The 16,845-nt window shown below is 44.6% G+C and overlaps 1 protein-coding gene across 1 annotated transcript in view; it reads left to right on the top strand.

The window, feature by feature from the left end:
- Positions 1–16,845, top strand: part of RYR3 (ryanodine receptor 3) — a 491,158-nt gene that overhangs the window by 453,623 nt on the left and 20,690 nt on the right. The window contains 11 exon segments of the mRNA XM_040620426.1: positions 1,007–1,083; positions 3,607–3,680; positions 3,926–3,943; positions 4,371–4,451; positions 4,911–4,999; positions 5,952–6,080; positions 8,918–9,022; positions 10,718–10,799; positions 11,452–12,779; positions 14,813–14,871; positions 15,766–15,937. Of these exon segments, the coding sequence (XP_040476360.1) occupies positions 1,007–1,083; positions 3,607–3,680; positions 3,926–3,943; positions 4,371–4,451; positions 4,911–4,999; positions 5,952–6,080; positions 8,918–9,022; positions 10,718–10,799; positions 11,452–12,779; positions 14,813–14,871; positions 15,766–15,937 (2,214 nt within the window).

The raw sequence follows: 16,845 nt of genomic DNA, 5'->3' as shown, positions 1-16,845 counted from the left end.
GGTCAGGCTCTGTTCTGGGATGGAGGGTGTAGCAGTGGGTAATGCAGCTAAATACCCCTGCCACCGTGCATTCAGTGAGACAACACGCAGAAGCATAGTGTGGATTCCTGGCACATGGAATCCATTCAACAGTCTGAATTGAAACTGGAGACAGGAATATTCTGCTGTCTCGGGGGGCACTCCAGGCTCTGGCTGAAAGCATCTGTGTGCACAGAAAAGTGACATTTCAAAGACTTTTGGCATTTGGGAGGGTTATATCACAGTGCCCGTGAGAATCTCCAAATTTATAACTACCACTATTACATGTAATTTGTCCCAGCCTTTAACTCATCCCAAACAAATTTGTCACAAAAGAATTACCATTTTCTAAAACACCCTTCACTTTCTGTTCTCTTCCATCACCACCCCATCAGCTGATTTTTCTTGCAGGACCTTTTATTTTTTTTTTTAAACATTTTTATGATGTCAGACAAAGTTCCTGCCTTCCCAGTAATGGAGAACAGAGAAAACAAAGTCTGATTGTGAAAGATACTGTGCTCTCAACTAGGCTTGTTACTGGCTGAGCTCCCTTGCTTCAGTGCCCCAAACTCAACTCATGACTTTCTCAGATTATACTTCAGCAACATTGTGCTAGATCACAGTCCTGATGTTTATTCCCACATGGGAGAGGCTTCAAACAGTAAATCTATGAACATCAAAGATCTACCATACTGCCCTTAGCCGAAATACCAGTGGACCTTTAGAAAATAAAATATCCAGAAAATACGTAAATAAAATGTCCACCCGAAGAGACTCTGGTTCCATAGGAAGAGGGCAGGTGGGGCTCAGGCCCATGGAAGGGTTAAATCCACAGGTGGTCCTAATGCCGACCCAACTTTACAAACCACCACCCTGGATGTGGCTCCATGTGACTGAGACTTGACGTTTCTCTATTACAATTGGGAGGGTCACTACTTGTGGCATAATTTACATCGCTCTTCCTTTTAAAAATGTGTCTCCCTTGTAGAAAATGCTAGATTACCTGAAGGAAAAAAAGGATGCTGGATTCTTTCAAAGCCTTTCTGGTCTTATGCAGTCTTGCAGGTAAATATGGGAAAACCACCAATAGCAATTTTTTTCTATTCAGAGGAAAGAGAAATGGGGTGGAGGGGGGGGACTACAGAATAAACTAGCTTATCATGGAACTGTTGAGGAAGGACTTACCTGCTTTAAAAAGCTAAGAGGATGGGTATCGTTCCTCCAGCCTTCAGGATTACATTCAAATAGCCTACAGAAGGGGAAATGTAATCTCCATTAGACAGACGGACACAGATACACACATGCACACACCTGGTTTGGTTTTTTAATCACCTTTACCTCCTTGTTTTGGAATGTTGTTTTCCTCAGAGCTAAGTATTTCTCCTAACATATATGCTCTTAAAAGTCAAACCAAAAAAGAATGGGAAAGAGGAGGAATGCCTCAGTATGACTCAAGGCTGTGTTTGCGTTAGACCTATTAGGGACTCTGTTCATCTTCATCCTTAACATTCCTTTGAGCCTGAGTAAGTATTTGGTGGGTACATATTTTGACACCTGCATTTCAACAGAGGTACATCCTAACATGGGAACATTTTGCCGTAGCCTAAAAAACAAAGCATTCAACTTTCCACTTTTTTACCATGTGTATAAGCCTCCCCTCATGTCTGACCCCCTGACAAATGAACAGTATGTAGCCAGAAGTCATAGGTTACCATGCTTACTCCTTTCGGAAACAAGCCAGCAATCTTTCTAAGTGTCGGCTTATTCTCGAAGATTCATATGTGTTTTGAATAATCTGTAACTTGTTCTGAAAGAAATCAAAGTTATAATTATCTAGCTCATTTACCTCCAATTAATATTCTTAAAAATAGAGCATTAGATTTTCCACTTAAAAATTTGCAGGATGGACATACTTTCCTTTGGTGGACTTCATAATTTTGTTAAGCTTATTTGATGGAGTAAATATCGTATGTACCCTGGGGTGATAGGGAACATATTTGAGCTGCAGTACAATCCCTTTGTCTGAGCTCCATTTTTTGCCCACCAACAGCCAACTCGTTTATTACCTCTCTCAGGAAAAGAAAATGTAATATTGCCAGGCCTGACTCACTGAAGGTAAAATAGTACATGTGGACTCAGAATGGCAAAACTCAAGGCAGTTCAGTTCCATATTGCCCATGAAATTTTCAATTAAATTTCTAAGTGTTCTCTTAGTAGTCTGTAATACTTCATATTATTAACCTCATTTGTAGTGATGGCTTAGAGAGACAGGTGACATACCTTTAGAGGCCAAGTGAGTACTAACAGAAGTTTTAAGATATTTTCATGATTTTTGTTGATTATAAAAATAATACATATTGGTAAAATATTGAAGCATTAAGGAAATTGAAACATTTGAAATGGGTGTTTTGGAATGGAGTAAGGGTCAGACATGCCTGTTCCCCCGATAGTCTCCTGAATCAGAACTGCTCCTTTGAAGCGTCTTTGTCCAAAGATCCTACCTCCCTGCCCTCTTCCCTTGACAGCAAAGCTAAAATAGAAGGATGGTTTATTGAGAAGAACCTTTCTACAGCAGGACCCGGAAAAAACCAACAATATGGCAATAGGAATTTTCACTGTTTTCTCTTTAAAATGTATCCAAATTGCAGAATATATGTGGCTCCCTAAAAGGGGGAAAGAAATACTAGGCTTTTTCCCCTGACATCTTTCCAATGCAGTGGTCATCTCCTTTGCCCAGTGCTAAAGGGAAGGCAAAGTTTCACAGAATCTTAATGGATCCAGCCATAAGGGGCCCTAACAGCTATATTTTTGTGAGACCTCATGTTATGGTGTATGAAGCCTTTCAGATTGGGGAAAGAGAGTCTGTTAGAGAAATAGAATGAGCCCCAATTGGAAATAATATGATTATACATTTCCACCTTGTTGAGCTCTGTGTTTGTACTAGGGGTTCCTGGCTAAGTAGGATTTAGTGGTGGCTGTGATGGGGAAGTTCAGAGAAAGTGGGGACAAATAAAAGGCTAGCTTATTACAGGTTCCGGGACAGCAGTGCCTCCAGAAAGCTTAACCTTAGCTTCTGTTGGCTTCTGAATGATACAAGAATTCTAAAAGGGTGTGGCCCTTGTAAATCTGAACTCTGTAGCCCTTTCCATCAGTATTCATCCTGAGCACTAAAAAACACAGGTCCTTATGATTCACAGAGAAAATAGGTAAATGTGGGAGGTGAACGTTAATTAGTGCAGTTTAAAGTAAACTTTCTTTTGAGAAATTGTAGAAACAAATTATTCCTTCCTTATTTAGGAAACCTTTCTAAATCTTCATGCATAAGAAACAACTCAAACTGGACAAACAAGGACAGTTGTTATAAGTTCTGACCCCTCTCCGTGCATGCCTGTGAGCTACAGGCATCCTTGGACAACGCTCTTGATGCAAATCAGGGAAATGCTAGACTTTCAACCACACTGTACTATGTTAGACCATTTATGACAACACAAGGACAAGATAGTCTTAGTCAATAGGTACACTGACGCTAGACATCCATTTTCCCAGTGTGCGTGGCCCTGAACCTTGTTTTCTCTTGTCTCTTACAAGTGTCCTTGATTTGAATGCATTCGAAAGGCAGAATAAAGCTGAAGGCCTGGGGATGGTTACTGAGGAAGGAACCCGTAAGTAACTAGTCAAGGTGAAGGCCATTCTCTTTCTGATTACCATAATTAACTCTTTCTGGTTAGAGCCCCTGCTCAGTGCTTCTTAATCTACAAGGACTTGCTCAAATTTAGCAAAATCTTCCCATCAGGAGCTTTGCTAAAGGCTGGATGTATTCACAGAGCCAGCCTTAACTAAACACAGTTTATCATGGTGCTTATGGTTTTTCTTACTTTGCATTCTTCTGTTTTTCTCTTATCACCAGTCATTGTTCGTGAGCGTGGTAAGTTTGAGTTTCTGGCCCCAGTTGTCTACCGTATGTGTGAGTCCTAAGGGACCTTATTTAATTGCTGCAGTGCAGACACGTTTCTAGGCTTGGTAGTTGCATGTGAAGCTTAACACAGCAGTTTGACGCTTAATTAGAGAAGTGTCTTCCATCTGTAGAGCATGGGTTCTGAACTGTGAGCCATTACTGCCATTAGCCTAGCTGTTTTCCTTTCAAATGCATCTGGGGGCTCAGTATTTTAGCTTGGTTGGTCATTGTGTTCTGTAGTCTCGGTTCCTGGTTAATCAGATGTTTCCCCTTCATATAAAGTTCCCTTTCCGAACTGTTCTGATGCAGGCCCTTTGTCATTTTTGCAGTCGTTTGCCTTGGAAAGTGTTCTGGGTTGAGAAGCCAAACAAATGCTCACCAATATTCTGTTTTCAAGGTGAAAAAGTACTTCAGAATGACGAGTTTACACGAGATCTCTTCAGATTCCTGCAGTTACTTTGTGAAGGACATAACAGTGGTAAGTGGAACAGATTGATTTGTCAAAGGAAAACAACATTCAGGTGCCAAATTATGATTCAGCTCAGGATGCCACATTTAATACAACCAGCTGCTGACTCAAGGACAGCAGTTAATCCATTCCTCAACAAAGAGCTCGATGGAGCACCAACTTGAACTTCAGGGCTGATGTTATTTAGTGCCACCCAGGCTGAGTTGCTTCCAGAATCTTCAGATGGTGCATCTCCACACCCGCCCCTTTCTGTCAGGTCCCTCGGGGCTCATAAAGTCCACTTTCTGGCCTTACCAGGGTGGGAGGGCTCAGGGCAGAACTCTGTCCTGCAGGACCTGCCAGGACCCAAACAGGGTGCTCTTGTAAGGCTTTTCACACAGTACGTCTCTTCAGAGTTTAGCCAAGAGGGCTTGCTCAGCTTCCTCGGCGTGACGAGCGCTGGTTCTGACCCAGCGCTGGTGTTCTTAGACTTTCAGAACTTCCTGCGGACTCAGATGGGCAATACCACCACCGTAAACGTCATCATCAGTACCGTGGACTACCTCCTGCGTCTGCAGGTCAGTGGGCCTTGGACGGTGGCTTGGTTCACACACGTTTCCAGAAGCTTAAGACGGTTCCATGGGGTCAGGACAGGCCCAGGGTCCAGTCAGGGCCCAAAAAGAACGGTGTTATAATCCATGTCCACACACTTATGGGAAGTCAAGTACCTAAAAATGTGTGTTTGAAGACTGAACTAGGGGAAGTGGTAAATATCCAATCATCTAGTTTAAAATGCCAGTTTACCTCAGTTTTGCCAGTGGAAACCTCACCACAACGCCCAAGAGGCAATACGTGGATGAAAATAGATTTTTCACTCGGTAAAAAAGATACAGAAGGTGATGGGAATAAGATGAGTCTACAAGTTCTTAGTGTTTGAGAAGTCACTCCGTTTAACTGCTTGAAGGAAAATCCAAATAATATCAGGAAAGTACACAAACATAAAAAAAAATGCTTTTCTCTGCTAAGTCTTCCCCCTTGCTCTGCCACGTAGCAGTTGTAACCTGAAGCAATCTGTTTAACCTCCCGGCGTCCCAGTGTTCTCATCTGTAGACTGGGTGGCACCTGTCCCATCGGGCGGTCATAGCGATGGAGAGATTGAATCTCTGCGGCGGTCAGAACAACAGCCGGCACTTGACGGAGTTAGCTCTTGTGTTGCTGCTCTTGGCCCAGGCAGTTGGATGATTCTCGTCATCACCTGTAGTGTCTGTTTTTCACTGGGAATAAGTTGTCCCGCATGGTGGTCACCCGTGTCCAGCTGAACACTGTCCTCTCTCCTCCCTGTTCTTCGTAGAGGCGTCTGTGCACTTCAGAGATGCTAGGGGTTAGATATCTCTGTGCTTTCTTCTAGGTTTCTGTCATAAGAAAGGAGTCATAGCAGTGCAGGGTTCCCTTGTACTCTTCCTGAACGTTGGCTTTTAGCTTCACTGACTGAAGTTTAAGAAGTACCAAACTTTCCTTGTTTGTTCTTAGGAATCAATCAGTGATTTCTACTGGTATTATTCAGGGAAGGACATCATTGATGAGTCTGGACAGCACAATTTTTCCAAAGCTCTGGCGGTCACGAAGCAGATTTTCAATTCTCTTACGGAGTACATCCAGGTACGTGCTGCAGAGTGCGCGCTCGAAAACAACATGTTTAGCGCTGCCATGCTCTGTATCCGCTGTGGCATGTTAGGGTGCCGTACGGACGAGCTTCCAGCACTAGCAGCGACAATGTGTACCAACAAATAGGAACCAGTGTGCAAGAGTACTTCAAGAGTGCTACTCGCTAGGAGAAGCTGCAGCCCATCGTCCTTCGTTGTGACCTGCTCATAGCATTGTCACACTCTATTTGCACTTATCTGGTTACATTTTCCTTTCCCTCCTAGATTGAAAATTTTGTGGGTGGAAAATTTCTTTTTTGATCTAAAGTTCTTCATTTCTAGCACATGCAGCACATCCTACGTATTCAGTAAGCATGGGGAGTAGAGTGGGGAAATAATTGATAGAATGAAGGAATAAAGGGATAAATGATGTTATCTTGAGTCTCGAGATTGAGAACCTATGAGATCCTACTAATTTGTCAGAAATTAACTCTATGGAAAACGTAAACTATGTCCAAAGGCAGTCAAATCTAGAATGAATTTCCAGTTAAATATTTAGATCTCACAGCATTCTTTCTCTGTTTACAACAGTCTCTGGTCATTGCCTACAGTGGTCTAATGACCGTACAAAGGAATAGAGGATGTACTCAGGCATAATTTGCTATGAAACCAGCAGCTATATCACAGTCCTCTGGGGTGCAGTATGAGATTTTTAAAAAACCATCGAATGAGTCAACCGGCACACTCCGACCATATTTGTTTATTAAAATAAACACAAAACTAAGACTATCAACTTGGAAAGGAGGATTTTAAGGGAGAGATCGATCCTTGTTTTACTCAAGGACCATAAGAGCATGGAGAGAAAAACGTAGAAACAGGTGACTGATCTGAAGTGTCACAGAACGTGAAATACCTGGGAAGGTCATTGAACAGATTTAACAAGAATTTGATTTGTTCTCTGTGGAAGCCATCCTAATCTGCAGACTTTCCCTGGGAGCACTTAACCCAAAAGTAAAAAAGAAACCTTTTTGGTGAATGTGAGTTTCTTACAACTGGTTTTGTCCCAAAAAGAATCTAGAGGCTTCTAGGGATTAGACATCAAATATACACGAACAGTAGTTTTTTTTTAAGATTTTATTTATTTATTTGAGAGAGAGAGCACACAGGTGGGGGGTGGGGGCAGAGGGAGACAGAGACTCCCCGCTGAGCAAGGAGCCCGATGCGGGACTTGATCCAGGACCCCGGGATCATGACCTGAGCCAAAGGCAGACGCTTAACCGACTGAGCCACCCAGGTGTCCCTCAAACAGTGATTTTTAAACAAGCTTACATGATTTAGGAAGGCAGGCAATACCTCTCATGCTGCCCTCTTCCCTGGGAATTCTGCCAAGCCTTTTCTCGAACTTGAGATGGTATCCGTGTTCTTTTTGGAAATTTCTTATTGAAGAGTGATTTGGAGATGAGTTAAAGGGTAGAAACAAAATATAAGGAAGAGTTAAGGATGAGAAATATAGGCAGAATGTGACAGAAGACTCTAAGGGTATAAAAAATATACAAAACGATCTCACTGCAGGGTGGGGAATAAGGTGCTGACCTAAGACACTTTGGGAGTACAGACTGTGAGACCAAAGGCAAAAGGAACTGTACATAAACACCTCAGTTGCTAAAGTTTTTCCCATAGGGATACGTGTTAATAATTCTGCAACCATTCTACACATGTAATGGAAATGAGCAGTTACGAAATGGCAGGAGCCAAGCTTCTCACTGTTGAATGGTCACAGATAAGCAAGAAGAAGCTAGGTGGCCCACGTGGAAATGCATTAGGGTTGGCCAACTAAAAGAGTTCCCAGGGGCCAAAACTGGAACAATTTGAGTGACAAAATAGAATAGTATTGGATTATAACCCAGAGCATAAAACGAATATGTGGAGTCCATATTAATGCAAATGAATGATTAAATATATAAGAAAGAATAGACAAATCTCCCATGTAGAATTCCAAATGATTTATTTTTTTTTAATGTTGAGTCAATGTGCAAATATAGGGAAAGCTATTAAGATGGAAAATGAAAACCAGTAATGAAGTATTCCCTCTATGTTTGGCTTTCTGAGAAGATAGAGACGATATTATACCTACAGTTTAGGTTAATAATAAGAAAATCTTAACAGTAGTTGAACTTTAAGAATATATTTTTTAAAGATTTTATTTACTTATTTGACGGAGAGAGACAGACAGCACAAGCAGGGAGAGCAGCAGGCAGGGGGAGAAGGAGAAGCAGGGCTTGATTCCAGGACCCTGGGATCATGACCTGAGCCAAAGGTGGACATTTAACCAACTGAGTCACCCAGGCGCCCCTGAACATTAGGAATATTATTCACATTTTTTCACTTGAGTAGATAGCCATGTGATCATAGCATTTTATGCATAGCTTTGCCTGAAAACAATAGGGCCTGCTTTTCAAATTGTGGAAGCCTGGAGTTCCTCGGAACCCCTCTTAAGTCAAGGTGGAGGGAGAGTGGGCAGGCATATCCTTCAGTCCCGTTTCGACCAGAGCATTTCACTCTTAAATAATATTCTTCTTTGTAGTATTTTATTTGACGAACACACTCTGAAGCTAAAAGAAAATCTCTGAAAAATGACTGCACTGTGAAATTCCTGGTGGTTTTTCCTAGACATAGGTTCCTATACAGGGGGGCAAAAAGTAATACCCTGGAAAATAGCCATAAAATACGTGACTTTTGGAAGGAGCTGTCTGCTAATAGAAGCAGGTGTCCTGTGCACTGACTAGGGCGAGATTCAGAGCAGCTAATGATGAAATAAGTCTCCGTGAAATAAGGATGCCCTCCTCTCCATAGGGCCCTTGCATTGGGAACCAACAGAGCCTGGCTCACAGCAGGCTGTGGGACGCGGTGGTCGGCTTCCTCCATGTGTTTGCTAACATGCAGATGAAACTCTCTCAGGTACTGTGACCCTTCCCCGCTGTGTCATTGGTGAAATGCTAAATCACTCCCCAAGCCTTGGTATTGCCCTGTGTGGGTGTGGCTGCTGGACCAAATGGCTGGCCCAGCCATGCAGATGAGGTCTCACTTTTAAACCTGAGGGCTTCACTGGGCGATAGGAACGAATGCCTCCAGGGGGTGTCCCAGACAGGCTTTTGCATGGATGCAGCTTCCTTCCTTGTGTCCCCCCAGCCTACCCTTTACATAATTGCCTCAACACTCGCTTTTTATGATGCTCATCCCTTTTGCTTCCTTGTCACTGTTGTGTCAATTTATGACAATTTACCAGCCCCTTCTGGGTCTGTCAAATGTCTGCATGTCTCTGTAATTCATATATCCCTCCTCTCTCACCTTGGCTTCCCCTCCCTCCCTGTCTCTGCTTTTCCTTCTCACTCCCCATCTCTCTGGCAAGATGAATCAGAATTGCTCCGAGCATTTATTATGAACAAATAAATGGAGTGTATATAGTTGTCGATCGCCTCTCTCCATGGCAACACATGAGGGAGAACTTCAGGATGTGTTTCAGGCTGATTAGAGTAACATTTGCGGCATTAATTTAAGTAACGTGTATCTAAAATTTTCAAGGCTGTCACGTCTGCCTCCGCTCTTCTGGAATGTGCTATTTAACCCTTTCATTTTTCCCCTTTTGACTCTGGCCTTATGGGAGGAGAGAGTTCTTGGGAGCGCCGCTAATTTGGCAGTAATACGTCCGCTCCTGTGTCAGCCCAGACAGGGTGGTGCGGTGTGGAGGCTCTGGAGGCAGGAGCGTGGCCCTGCTACCTCTTCGCTGGTGACTTGCAGGAAGTCACTCCCCCTTCCTGGTTTTTGGTTCCATCGTCTGTGAAATATTGGGAATTAGAATAGATGATGAGAGGTCCCTTCCAGCTCTTCATACTCTGCACCTGTGATACTCCGTGTATAGCTTGAGCCAACGAAGAGGGCAGTCCCTCTGAAAGTTGAGAGACTCAACAACAAACTGTATTTATGAGAGTCTGTACAAGCAGTGTGCCTCAGAACGCAGCTTTACATCTTACCCTCAGATGGCCCACCTCAGATCTTCCGAGGGTGGTTTTTCCTTCTGTGCCATCGAGTTTAAAACAGAGAGCTAACTTGGCGATGCCCTGTCTGCAAGGCTGAAATGAAAACCAATCAGACTAGTAGCAAAACCATCCAGAGGAATAGCCTCACTTCTGTAACATTTTAAGGGACCAGTGGCACCCAGATCACCACCAACTAGAATCAGACTCTAAATTAACCCAGAAAGAAAGGAGAACCCACTTGGTGATTAGAACCTTGACACCTTAATTGGATCGCAGTAGTATTCCCAAAAAGCTCACCTGATCATTCAGTATAAAAAACAACACAAACTAGTAGAACTACCTAACGGCTCTTTGGTGCATTGGGTTGTTCAGTAGTTTTGGACAAGTGGTATGTCTTCCACATTGTACTAATAAAAGGGAAACTAAAGGAGCTCTCTTGGATGAGTCCGGCTGCCGCGAGCCTCCCTGATGCTACAAACAGTGGATGATAAGACGTCCACAGACACAATGGACATGACCTTCACCTAACCTTTCCAGAGCAGGCTCTTCTTGCTCACTGCCCTATACTTTGCTGAGGGATCAGATAGCTCAGGGGTATCTCCTGTTTCTGTTCTAGGATTCCAGTCAGATCGAGCTGCTGAAGGAACTCTTGGATCTCCTTCAGGACATGGTGGTGATGCTTCTGTCCCTCCTGGAAGGTTGGGCTGTTTGGTATAACTAGGCATTCACACAACTGTAATTGGTCTGAGCACTAACCATACTAATCATGCAGATTATCCTTCTGGCAGGTCATTGATGCCATATGACATTGGCTAGAAAGCCAAATTCTCAGAAGCAAAAAAATGAGTGAGGGGCACATGGTCTGATGGACAAAGCCTGAAACCAACTCATTTTATGTTAATAGGAAAGCCAGAATGAACTGGGGAAAACCTCCAAGCTTTGCTCTTCCCTATCCTCTCCCTCTCCCCATTGCTTTCAGTACATCTGGCTGCCAGTGTGTATGCCAGCCATCTAGTTGGGCACCCTCCTAGGTCTAAGGGGATAAGAGGGGCACCACTTATCCCTATGTGTCCCCAATAATCTGATAACAAAACCACTTCCCGGGCCCCAGTCCAGATAAAAGGCACTGGCGTGGCCACCTCCTTCTCCCCTTTGTTACTTTCCCCCTTGGCTCCTAGTGGTGTAGTCTTTATGGCTTGCTGCTCCCTCCTGCCCATTTCCAAACCATCACGGTCAGGAAAGAGCCAACTGATTGGGCATACAAGTTTTCTAAAAATAGCTACCTGACCAGTTACAGGATGATTTGGGTTTATTTATATATTTGTATGTTTTTTTGAACCTGCCTCACAGGGAATGTGGTAAATGGAACTATTGGCAAGCAGATGGTTGACACACTGGTAGAGTCATCTACCAATGTAGAAATGATCTTGAAATTCTTTGACATGTTCTTGAAACTTAAAGACCTAACCAGCTCAGACACCTTCAAAGTATATGACCCAGACGGTAAAGGGATTATCTCCAAAAAAGAGTTCCAGAAGGCCATGGAAGGGCAAAAACAGTACACACAGTCAGAGACTGACTTTCTCCTTTCGTGCGCAGAAGCTGATGAGAACGATATGTTTAATTACATTGATTTTGTAGACCGGTTCCATGAGCCGGCCAAGGACATAGGGTTTAATGTGGCGGTGTTACTGACAAATCTCTCCGAACATATGCCAAATGATTCTCGCCTGAAGTGTCTGTTGGACCCAGCAGAAAGCGTACTGAATTACTTTGAGCCCTACCTGGGACGTATTGAGATCATGGGTGGGGCCAAGAAAATTGAGCGCGTTTATTTCGAGATCAGTGAATCCAGTCGAACTCAATGGGAGAAGCCCCAAGTGAAGGAATCGAAACGGCAGTTCATCTTCGATGTGGTCAATGAAGGTGGAGAGCAAGAAAAGATGGAACTGTTCGTGAACTTCTGTGAGGATACCATCTTTGAAATGCAGTTAGCCTCTCAGATCTCCGAATCTGACTCAGCGGACAGGCCTGACGACGAGGAAGAAGATGAAGATTCATCTTCTATGTTAGAAATTGAGGGTGAAGAGGAGGATGACAAGTCTTTTGAGTCTGCCTCTGCGTTTGCCATGGCCTGCGCCTCAGTGAAGAGAAATGTTGCCAACTTTCTGAAGAAGGCCACCCTGAAGAACCTCCGGAAGCAGTACAGGAAGGTGAAAAAGATGACCGTGAAGGAGCTGGTGAAGGTGTTCCTCTCTTTCTTCTGGATGTTGTTTGTGGGGCTCTTCCGGTTGTTCTTCACCATATTGGGAGGAGTCTTTCAGATCCTCTGGAACACGGTGTTTGGAGGGGGCCTAGTGGAAGGGGCAAAGAACATCAGAGTGACCAAGATCCTGGGTGACATGCCTGACCCCACCCAGTTCGGGATCCATGATGACACTCTGGATGCGGAGCGGGTGGAGGTGACTGAGCCAGGTGTGCCACCGGAACTGATTCACTTCGTGAAGGGTGAGAAGGGAAATGCAGAAGTCATGTCAGATCTCTTTGGATTCCGCCCAAAGAAAGAAGGCGGCTTAAAGCACGGGCCCGAAGGGGGCTTGGGTGACCTCTCAGAGATTATTGGCAAGGATGAACCCCCAACGCTAGAGAGTACTGTACGGAAGAAAAGGAGAGCACAGGTAAGCGTAAGTTGTTTCTGTCATCTCTTCTTTATGCCCAGAAATAGACTTGCAGTCAGTTCTGACACCAGTCCCCAAGGAGCCAACATCGTATTAGGTACCCGCTCTTCTACCCCCGATGCTGCAGGTCCGGCTCTGCCGTGTCTGCGAAGAGCAGCACTCAGATGGTTGTCTCAGGGTCTAGTTTCTGAATGGTCTTCAGTTTACATCGCGGAGACCAAACCTGACGGTCTTCCACGACTTTATTAGAAGGTTAGTTCTTACGGTGCACAGGTTCAGTGAGTGAATGGAAAGCCTAGAACACCAGGTGGAGGTTTCCCTCACTATCCAAATGAGAGTGTTCCTGTAAAACCTGTCATAAGCTGAAGTGGCATAAAGCAAAGAAGCATTTAGCATTTCATGAAGGTAAAAATCCTTTTTGGATTTCTTGCAGTTAACATAGGTCCTGGTGGAGGTCTTTCATAAAAGTGACATGGCGTAAAGCCGATTTTCTGATGGTAGGAGAAACCTAGAGAGCATAAGGGGAGACCTTTCTTTTGAGATAATATTTGTGCAGTGTCACAAATGGTCCAGATGATATCATTTAGCTGACCATCATGCTTGGAACATTTTCATTCTTGAGATGCACCCACTATCCAGTTTGGACTTTGAGTCAGTTGACTAGATTAAGGGAATAACAGTAATTCAGAGCCCCTTGGTCACGGAAAGTTCTGGGTGTTCCCCTCCATGGCAGCATCCAACTCACAGCATCATTCTAGCATCAGAAAGAATGTGGAGAGAAGTGTGAAGATGTCAGAGGCCAAAGATAATTTTTATTCATTTCATTAATATTTATTGAATACTTAATATGTGCTTCCCACTGTTTGGGGCTTTGAGAAGACAGTGGTGAGTGAGAAGTGCATTGTCCTTGTAATTTAGTGGAAGAAAAATGGACATTGTGGAAGTCAGTAGAAGCATGAAGAATGTTAGGAAGGAAGAATGCTAGGTAAAGGAAACGTATAGGAGAGATCTCACCTAATTTTGGAGAGTTCGGGATGGAAGCATCAGAACCATAGGCCTTCTTGCAATATTAATTTATTTACTCTGTTTTGTTCCCTGTTGTAGCCCCAGGTCCCAGACAGAGTTTGATACATAATAGGGACTCATTTAAGGCCTGTTACGTACCAGGCTGTGTTCCTAGGATCCATGGGAATACATTGCTTTACAAGAAAGACAACACTTTTGCTTTAATAGATCTTAACTTCTAGTGGAAGAAGACAACAAATCAATAAGACAATTACCATTTGTGACACATGCTGAAAGAAATGTACAAGGCCACCTGTTACAAATTGAATATGGGCCCTACTATGAATAGAATGGTTAAGGAGACTTCCGAAAAGGTGTCACCTGAACCAAGTCCTGAGGATGGCAGGCACAGGAAAGACCAGTCATACTCCAGGGGGAGAAGTGGCTTGTATAAAGATCTTGGTGCAGGGAAGGATTTGGAATGTGCCAGGAAAGAAAATGAGGTCTGGCTATTCAGGTGTAGGAAGTAATGAGCCAAGTGGTACAAGACAAGGATAGGGAGAAAGGCCATGATCACATAGGCCTTGTAGGCCTCACTGAGGAGCTTGACTTTTATTCTAAGTGCAGTGGTCATCAGTCAGAGGGATTGGGGTAGTGGTTAAGAGGATTGAAGACAAGGCAGGAATTCTGTCTGGAGCAAGCAGGTTGTGGATTGTACCCGGTGTGATCTGTGTCCCATCCCTCCCTGACCCCGTGGGGCAGTAGGACCAGTGCCGGGGGTCCTAGCACAACTGGGAGTTGAGTAATAGCAGGGCAACTGGGTTTTGAAGTTTGCAGTCTTTGCGTTGGCATTGCTCCAGAGTAGTTTACGCTTACATCCCGCGATCCTAAGGAAAGCAGAGGCATTCTGAAAACAGAAAGCCAGGAGACGTGCGACCAAGGAGACGAAACAGCCAGTGCTATATATGGCTCGTGACCGCGATCTCCTCAACTTGAGGGAAACTTAACTGATTGTTATTTTCGTCCAGGCAGCAGAGATGAGAGCAGCACATGAAGCAGAAGGGAAAGTGGAGCCAGAGAAGACAGAGTGAGTTCTTGGTGGCCTCGGCTGCTTGCAGTGCTATGGCAGAGTTCTTGATGCCATTGACTTTTCTTTGCTGTGCTAAATAGAAATCTTGATTTGTCTTAATACAAGAAACAGATACCGTGCAAGCCCTGGACACATTTCTTTTTACCCCAGCTATATAATAAACACGTTCTATTAATCACGTTAACTTTGTCAGTGCACCAGTAGATCAGAATTTCACCATCTGGCCAAATATTGAACACCCACACTTAGCAACTTCATATAATGCTGGTGGTTTTATCTAATATATTGAATACATATTACATGCCAGGGTCTGAGCTAAGGTGTTTTGTTTTGTTTTGTTTTGTTTTTTTTTAAGAGCAAGAGTGCGTATAGGGGAGAGAGGGGCAGAGGGAGAGGGAAAGAATCTCCAGCAGACTCCCTGCTGAGCTCAGAGCAGATGCGGGGCTCCGTCCCACGACGCTGAGATCATGGCTTGAGCTGAAATCAAGAGTCGGACACTTAACGGACTGAGCCACCCAGGCGCCCAGTGTGCCACGTTCTTTTGTACAGTATCTCAATTCCTACCACAAGCTTAAAAGAATAGGTATTCCTACAAATTCCAAAAGTCTTAAAAAATAAAGGACCACTTTTCTGGAGGGAAAAAAAATTGTTTAGCCCCATATCAGAAGAGGAGTGCAAACACATTTATAACTGACTCACCCCTATGACCGCGGCTCCTCAAAGCGGCATCGCTCATTAAATGCAGAGTTGACATCCAGGCACCATGGGTGATACAGACTTGAAGTTCCCACCCTCCAGGAACAATGACAAGATTTCTTTTTAATTTAGTCTCCCTCTCTGGGCCAGACCTCCCGCTGCCCTTCTGTGCTGATGGGTCTCTCATTCCTACAGCCTGGAAGAAGGGGAGAAGGAGGTTATGGCCAAAGAGGAAGAGCAAGCTGAGGCCCTGTGGACAGATGTGACAAAGAAGAAGAAGCGACGGCGGGGCCAGAAAGTCGAGAAGCCGGAAGCCTTCATGGCTAATTTCTTCAAAGGGCTGGAAATCTATCAGACCAAGTTACTGGTAAGCGATCCAACCCTGGCCTGGCACAGACCTCAGACAGCGGCCACATTCCGCTTCACTGTTTGATTCTTTATGCTCCTTCCTCTTTCTTATTCCTCCTCCTTCCTCTTCTCCCTCTTCTGTCTGGTCTTTGTTTGTTGGAGGCAAAGGAGAAGAGAGTAACCTGGGCAAAGCCAAGCGCTCCAGCCCCTCCACCTAGCCCGGGATGCCCGATGCTATCCGCAGGAGGGCGCAGAGACCGCTTCCTAGCTGGTCCTTCATGTGTGTCCTGTGCAGACTTGGCTGATCCTAGCCCAAAGTTCAGAAAGAGTTGGGTCATCTGGGACGCAGAGAGAATATGGCTCTGTTAGGTTATTCCACATGCAGCTAGCTCGCAGCATAGCTCGGAAGGTCCTTTCTCTGACATATTTCCCAGTGAGGGACAGTTGCTGATGGCCAGGACAACACCACTGGGGAGAGCCCCTCCACAGAGGGCTTGAGAGCTTTCCCCAAGGAGCTACCATTCCATTCCTCAAGGGCGGGATTTTCTGGGGAAGACGACAGTGGGAATGCTGCCCCCTGAGAGGACAGAGGCAGAGGCTCTGTGACTTACAAAGGGACAAGGACTCTAGGTCACAGACTGGCCGCCTCCACGCTGGGAGCTATAGGGCTCTTCTGTGGGCCTCGAATACTCGTAATTTCCAAATACACTGCTATATGCGTGGTTCCACTCATACAACACACACACACACACACACACACACACACACACACACGAACACCTTCGCAATAGCATTTGAATACTCTGCTGGTGGCGTATTTAGGCATTTGGTTCCCTGAGGGATAACCCAGAGCAGGGTTCCCTTGAGCATCGTTCTCAGCTATTTTTTTTTAATCAGTGTCCCTGATTCCTCCCCAAGTGAGTCGCA

The sequence above is a fragment of the Ursus maritimus genome, unplaced genomic scaffold (assembly GCF_017311325.1).
Source record: "Ursus maritimus isolate PB19 unplaced genomic scaffold, ASM1731132v1 scaffold_35, whole genome shotgun sequence".
NCBI classification, from domain to species: domain Eukaryota; kingdom Metazoa; phylum Chordata; class Mammalia; order Carnivora; family Ursidae; genus Ursus; species Ursus maritimus.
Note: the sequence above shows the minus strand (reverse complement) of the source record. Positions and strands in the feature narration are given on the sequence as shown.